This window comes from Strix aluco, chromosome 4 (genome assembly GCF_031877795.1).
Source record: "Strix aluco isolate bStrAlu1 chromosome 4, bStrAlu1.hap1, whole genome shotgun sequence".
Taxonomy (NCBI): Eukaryota; Metazoa; Chordata; class Aves; order Strigiformes; family Strigidae; genus Strix; species Strix aluco.
This window is the reverse complement of record NC_133934.1, coordinates 57,765,143-57,772,842: the sequence shown is the minus strand read 5'-3', so window position 1 is coordinate 57,772,842 and position 7,700 is coordinate 57,765,143. Positions and strand designations below refer to the sequence as shown.

Genomic DNA, 7,700 nt, shown 5'->3' with positions numbered 1-7,700 from the left:
CAATGGTGTCTGTGTAGAAAGAAGTGCATGAGGCGGGGGGGGGGCAGGCAGGCACCAACCTCTCCCCCTCCCCTGTGCTCACTCCTCTTGCTTTGATGCCACCTGCCCTAGCTCTGGCTTTTGATGACTGGTTTCTTGTTTGCTGGCTCTGTTGTATATGTAGGTCTGCAAAGGACTTCTTGCAAAGCAGCCACCCTAAGAGCAGGCCAGTGCAAACTGAGAGGCACACAGTGTGCGTTTATGTCGAGGGGGCTGGCAGAGCATTTCTGAAGGAAGGGATGTGTTTTACTGTTCATGTCACACCACTGTGTCCTCAGAGAGCCCACTCTTCACCTGCCTACAGTACTCGGGGCACACCTCATGTGTCTTAAATTGGGACTCGTGAGATAGGGCAGTGGCTGGGTGGATTTGGGGCTATTTCTGCGGGTGCTGTTCTGGGAAGCTGGGACCTGCAGCAACATTGAGCCCTGCAGACTCCAGCTCTCCCAGCAAACGCTGGTGTGGTGTGAGCCCTCACCAGCCCCTCTGCTCCAAACAGTGCCTGGTATGGCTGGCAGTCAGCACTCTGGGGTCAGCTGGCCACTGGTGGAATGCACATCGACAGCCCACTGGGGAGAAGGGGTTTTAATTGTATGGATGCATGGATATAGATTTAATAGTAGGGATACAGGTATTATGTGCTATGTAACCTCAGGGCCAGAAGACAGTCCCAGGCATGTTTAATTGACTGATAAAGCGATGGCCTCTGTGGAGTTCATGAATACTTAATTTCTGTTAAATTGCTATTATTAAAAATTAAGCCATTTTGAAAAAATAATCTTTCTTAAACCAAGTGGAATGTTAAATGACTATGCCACCCAACCTGAGAGGTTTTGTATTGTCTATGGAGGCTTAACATTACCGGCTTCCTTGCAGAGGAGAAAGACAGGCACTCTTTAAGACACACCTCCTGTCCTTTTGTTGTTTTAAAGCCAGTTTTCTTTGAAAGGCTTTTTACTGTTGTTTGCAGTAAGAAGCCACAGGTACTGAACAGGAGTTTATGCATGTCACAGTAATCCTGCTTCCTACATCCTGTCTTGGGCCATCCTGACAGGGGGAAAAATCTGGTGAGTCCATTTCTTTGAGTTTTTGACCTAAAGGGGCTTAAAGGGACATTTTTTCCCCCATAAAAGGGGCAAAAGGCAAGGGAAGAGGTGATGTGGTCCCCTCATTCTGATGGGGCACCAGTGGTATCAGCAATGATGGAGTCTCCCTGAAATCCCCTGTAAGTGGCAATCCCCAACTTTAGCACTGGTGTTGCATGCAAATGCAGTAAAATTCTCTGTGTACACACTGTACCTTGTCTTTCCAGGTGTTTGTCAAACTCAGAGTGAATATCGAAAAGATTCTGGATGAGAGTCTGAAATGAGAGCATGGGCAAAGTTAAAACCTGGGAGAAGAGTGTGAAAAGAGGACTATTCCTCGCCTGAACAGAAGGTAAAAAGTCATAACGTAGAAGGTTAACAAAAATTTCTGGAAAAGTCCTGCAGTATCTTGTGGTCAGAGGAAGGCAGGATTTGTCTGTGCCACAGAGAGGGGCATCCTTATTCAGTGTACTCAATAAATACTTGGCTTCCTTGCTCAAACGCTTGATACTGGCCTCAGCCTGTTGGGCACAATATGCATGTGCACACACACACACGCATGCAGTATGAGCAATTACACACAATATTTCCTGGTACATAGAGCACAGAGATGCTGTAGCAATGGCCCTTTTGCTCTGGGGATGTGGTGTCTGTGATACCCGCAGAAGAGTGGTTTGATGGCAACGGAGCCTTGTTCCTGGGTCTTGGGGAGTCCTTTAATAGCTAGATTACAGGAAAGGAGTAAAGGGGCAAAATGAAGTTAAATGAATGAAGTTAAATATTACTAAGAGTAAAGAATTGGTTGATTCTCAACAGCTATTTGGAAGTAAACTGAGGAAAAATAATGATAGGGAGTGCCTGATCTATGGAGCAGGGCATTATTTCTGGCTTTATCCAGAAAATTCAGGTCCACTGTGCTTTGCTGTTTTTAAGAAAATGAAGGATAGATCTGGACTTTTGACATGTATCGAGCATGTGTTAGCATGATACCCTATCTGGCTCTTGGGATTTAAATCGGAGATTTCTTAGGAGAAAAAATGCAACCTAACACGAACAGTTCAGTAAGCACTCAGATACAGTAATGGGATTATTTGCTGTGAAAAGAAACTGCTACCCTGATCTCAGTAACGTTACCCAGGCTGTTTGTGAAGTTTAAGAGGAGACAGAAATAAAAAATAACCTGTTCATTTTTCAGAAAATAGGCTATCTCAGCCCAAAGCAATAAGCAAGAGCACTGTCTAGAGGACAGTTTGTTTCAAAGCAAAGAAACAGGGCTTGGGCCTGGAAGAGGTCATACAAGTGCACAAGGACAATTGGTAAAAGCAGAGCAGCTACAGTGTGATTTGATTCATTTTGGACTTGTAATTCCCAAAACCTAAACGGAGCTGGTGTCTGAACTCTATAGGTACTGTTAAAGTTGTCCTTGTGGTTCCTGAAGGTCTTCAGTCCTTTGGCAGCTTCCTGTCAACCAAATAAAGCATTACGGACGTTCAAAATGCATTTCCTCACATATTGCCAGGTCAGTTTGATGCAGTAGGTGTGCTCTGAGAATGTGTTAACTTTCAAAGCTTGAGGAGGTTTCTGTGTTCTTTCAAACCACTCCTGGAACTTACCACTAAAATATCTCTTCTTTCTAAAGTTGCAGGTTTACACAAATGCATCGCTCATCTTCTTTTCTTATTGGTGCGGAAAATCTGAAGTCGTAAAACTTTGCGTCATTACAGGACATCAGGATAGAACAGCAGATAAGAAAGTGTTACAGCTACCATGAAAACTTGGATAATTTGGTGTTTGAGATATAGTTCTGTATAAATAAAAATTGTGTAAGATTTAACTGGGCCTCGGTTGACAATTAATGACTCTAACACAATTAAAATTTCAAAGGCAGGCAGCTATAGTTATCTTGTGTATCTTTAAATGCAGAGTGAACAGGTTTCAAGGTGGCTGTCCCAATGCACAGCTTGATCCAAAGTCTCTGATTTTAACAGTCTCTGAGGCCATTACTGGGCCTCATTTGCAGGGAGGAGCAACCTCTAATGGCACTTGGATTGGAGGCAGGTGCTACTGTTGCATCTTTTCTCCAGCTGGATGCTGCTGTCATGAGCATTCTTCTGCGCAGGGTTGTCTTCTCATGACTAATCTGACTCCTACTAGGGTGGTTATTGTACTCTCCAGCTATATTAAAAAAACAATGTTTTGACCTCCAAGTCTAGGGAAATTTATTGAAGGAACCTGAGGAAGCTTTTCTCCAGAGCAAAGAGGGTTTATTGAAAGCACTTGCTAGTGACTTAGTGACATGGCTCGGATGAGAGCTGAGGTGACTATAGAATAGAATCTGGAAACAAAATCTTGTATCAGTCTCTTCCAGTGTACTCACTTTGAGTCAGTAAATGCACACTGGTCATGGTACCTGTAATTTATGAAGAATCTTAATTTTCAATCTTTTTGGGGGAAAAAAGTTTAACATCTCTTTTAAAAACATTAAATTATAAGCTGGCAAGAGGTTATACAGTACATTTATCAAATGTTTTCATGTTAATTTAGTGCAATTTCTTCTGCTTGTCTAAGTATTTAAGCAGGAATTTCTTTTGGCACAGTTACCATTTATTAAACCCTAAGCAGGAAGGGCAGTGACAACCTACTTACTAGGAAGACCTCAGGCCCTCTTCCCATCTGCCTTGAGGCTCCTACAAAACTGGCAGTACCTGCTGTGTGCTGGCTGAGGGCTGTGGCTGGTCGACGCTGTCTCAAAAGGTGGGCACAGAGACCTGGAGAAGGATCGTGGCAGAACCAGACCAACTGCGCCTCGTCTCTTCAGAAACGCCCAGAGAAGGTGACACCTACAGCCTTATGGCACAACCAGCTGCAGCGGTGAGTGACTTGCAGCTCCTTCAGGTCACACTCACGGAGACTACCCCCGTGTCCACTGTCAAGTGAGACTTCAGTTGTTAACAAGTCTTTACGGTGGTACTTGTTTGACTGTAACAATGAAATGCATCCATAAAACAGAGACCCCACATCCTCCTCGTGTCACCTGAGTACTTCTCTCTGCTCACCTTCTGAATCCATTCAAATGCTGGGTGCTAAGGGCCAGTTGTAAAGGGGCAAAAAGTTCTTTCAGTCTTGCACAGATAGATTTCTATTTTAACCAGGGAGTCTCAATCTCAGAGTGCTGTGGTAAAGACCATCTTCATCCACTGGTGATGAACCAGGCTGAAACGTGTTCCTCTTGTTAGATGCCAAAGAATATAAGTTTGTGCAGGTTCAGCAGCATGTGGAACTATGGTAGCTGCTGCTTCTTGTACAATGGACATTTTACATTGTAGAAGCTCTTAAATTACCTGTGAAACTGTTCTTTAAAAAAGGTAGGTTGAAAACTGTCATTCTTCCTTTTGAATAATACATATAATGCTCTTGTTGTAATATACTGAAATGTACTTTTATTTTTAAATCTGGTAACAAGAGCTACTTCACTGTGGTTGTCATCTTTTGGTTCATTTCACTGCAATAAAAATGAGACTTTCAATCCAGAAATGAAAACAAGATTTCCAATTATTAGCAAGTAACAGCCTCCTTTACTGATTACTTTAAAATAAGGACAAAGTATTTCAACTATTCACAAATATTTCTGACATATTACAAAGTAACGTAAAAGATCATGATCATATCTCAAGCAAGACAGTTTAAAAATGTTTACAAATGCATTGTTTTTTCCTCTTCAAAATGTTTGTTGATACAGTTTTGCAAGAGACTGTTTGGTCAAATAAAGAGAGGCTTGGAACATGACCTCTAACAGTCTTGCAATTTTGTCTCTGTGGACTTTGTGCAAGGCTTAACATGAATTTTTTTTTAATGATGGTTTTCTAACATGATATGAAGTGACATTTATTTTACATTTTACATTAAGTATTTAAAAGCTCTGAGAGCTATTTCTTCTACATATATATTTTTGAAGCTTTAAGGCTGTGCCACTAACAACTTTTTATAAACTTTTTTGTCATTTTCTTAAACGTTACAGTTACCTTGTTGGATTTAAAATTGTTAGCAGCGATGATGATGACTCTCATTTAAAAAAAATCCCAAGCCAAACAGAAGAATTCCCTGGGAAACTGCACACCACATGCATGATACATAACTAAAAAATTCATCCAAAGTTCTGATAAATATTTAGTTCCAGCTAGAGCTACTAGCTGTTCTAGTTCTAAAGAATAAAATGTTTATTATATACATAAGGGCTGGATGGAATATGGACATTTGACAAAGATCACTCAAGGCATTTCATGGTCTGAACTGTTCACACAGTATTAATGCAGCTGCCCTTTTTGCTCATGCGTAGGCTTGTACCACCTGTGGGAAGGGAACATTCCTGGTAGAGTCAACTGGCTCAGTCTTACAAGAAGCAAGTTCTCTTCTCCAGGCTGCTCAGCCTTCAGCTGAACCAGGAGTTTCTTGCAGGATTGAGAGCCCTTTAGGGCTTGCTCCTGAGCTAAGTGCAAACTTGTACAGCATTATCAGATGCCAGTTTACACCAGGGAAGGGTTTGGTCTTTTGCCTTTAGCATATTACAACGTGAAAAACTGCACCAGCATTTTTCAGTGAGCACCATTAACTGACTTTGGTAACACATCTATTGGCACGACCAGCGGGATGAAAGAATATGCTGAACTCCTGTCTTGTACAATAAGAAAGCACAGCTGCCAATTACCTCACAACTAGAGTCTGTAAATATTAAGAACATAAATATGTTAATAACCATACACATATACACAAAACACAGCAGTAGCAATATTACAGGATGCAGTCCCTACTCTCTATAACTGCGTTTTTTTAGTACAGATGCAACACCAAAATAAATGCTATTTAATATGAAGCAAACCCTTCTTCAAAGGTCAATGGCAGTAAGCCAAAGCTCAGGTCCAGGCTTCCTCTAATCTGAGGTGACTCTGAAGCCACATCAATCCCACTGCCTATCAAATCTAATCAATGAAAGAGTAGCACTATGGGAAGATAATGACTATCAGTTAACACTAAAACTTTCTGAGCTGGAGCTTTCTTTTGCCACCATTTGTACTTAATTCTCTGTTTTTCACAAGTGCTCTTTGTGTGAGTACTCCTCAGGCTTACAGGGGATAAAGTTACTACATACAAAATATGATTTAGGGGTAAGGATTAATAGAAACAACCAGCACGGGATTGGAGTTCCTGAATCCTGGGAGATGCTCTCCATGTTTTTAAGTGAAGTTTCAGTGAGATTGCACTTAGCAAACCACTAAGAAGTTGTCACTCTCCAACTTCTTTTTCGTGCACTTCTGTTTCAAAGCTTGGTAGGAATACCATGAGAACGGCTAGAGGAGATGACTGTGCTGGTCCACTGTCTTTGCTAATGCTCTTCAGAGCAGCGTCCTCTCCTCAAGATCACATCATCTAGTCCAATATCCCCAGTTCTTCCTTTCCCTTTCTCCCCTTTGAAAATAACCTGGGAAGAGAAATAGAACAATTTGAGTGCAAAAAGTAAAGTAAAATGAAAGCAGCTTTAGTTGAGAGAGGTCTAAACAGTAAGAAAGCAAAAGCATAAGAAAGCTCAGGCAATCATAACTGACTCACAGAAGCCTATTGATTCTCCTCAGAATTATGGCTTTTTTTTTCTGTGTCTGATCATTTCCCTTCACTTTGGCAGGATCTTTGTGAAGAGTGAGCAGTTCAGGCCAGAGTTGCTCCAGCTGCACTATCTGCTGAGGTGAGATGAACTTCCACGTAAGAGAATCTTGGGCGCTTTCTACATATCATCTCTGCACTGTTTTCATTGTCCCTCATTGCAAACATATAAAATCCTCTGTATTCTGAAAAAATGCTGTCTAATAGAGGAGCTTTCCCTTGCTAAAGCATCTTGCAGCTGCCTTAGTTGTGGGAACTAGAGACACCCATTTTTTTATTTAACAAATTCTGGCTCCTGCACTCTCATGGTGTGATCTATAGAAGCACTGGCTTCTCACAAAATGGTGGTGGTAGATGTCTGGGCATGGATTTACGCAGATCACCAGTGGTCCAGATTTAGCCTGAGTAGGAGAAACTGAACAAATATAAAGCTTGACTAGAAAGACTGGAGCATAAATCAGAGCCAGCTGACTTTAAGAAACACTTCCCACAAATCAGTATTCCTCACCTGTGCTACAGCTGTAGATTCAGAAACCTGAACTGTTTAATACAGTCAGTGTTTTTGACCATGGCCTAAAAATTACTCGAAGGCTACAGCAAAACTTTGTAAGAGTCTGCTGTTATCACTGAGCTGGAAAAGGTTAATACAGATTCATAGATCAGAAATTCAGCTGTATAGTTAAAAATAATTTGGATGCTTGCTGAAAGCACACTTTTAAACAAGGAGTAGGAAGGGAGGAGGTCAGAGAAACTCTGTGTTGAATTATTTTTTTAGAAATGAATGATTTTGGGTGTACTTTTACACGGAGCTATTTTATTAGAAAATGTGATGAAGGATTCTGGTCTCCATTCATATTCTCCTCAGGTTTCCAGTAGGCCCCCCTAAAGTCACTAGTGTTTAATTGCTGTTGGTTTTTAATT

General features: G+C 41.4%; 1 protein-coding gene across 3 annotated transcripts in view; it reads right to left on the bottom strand.

Annotated features, from left to right (window-relative positions):
• Window positions 1–4,676: 4,676 nt before the first annotated feature.
• Window positions 4,677–7,700, bottom strand: part of NPNT (nephronectin) — a 54,701-nt gene continuing 51,677 nt past the window's right edge. For all 3 annotated transcript variants that reach the window (XM_074823228.1, XM_074823230.1, XM_074823229.1), the window contains one exon: window positions 4,677–6,600. In XM_074823228.1, coding sequence (XP_074679329.1) covers window positions 6,505–6,600 — 96 coding nt within the window. In that variant the 3' untranslated portion in view covers window positions 4,677–6,504. The remainder of the gene's footprint in view (window positions 6,601–7,700) is intronic.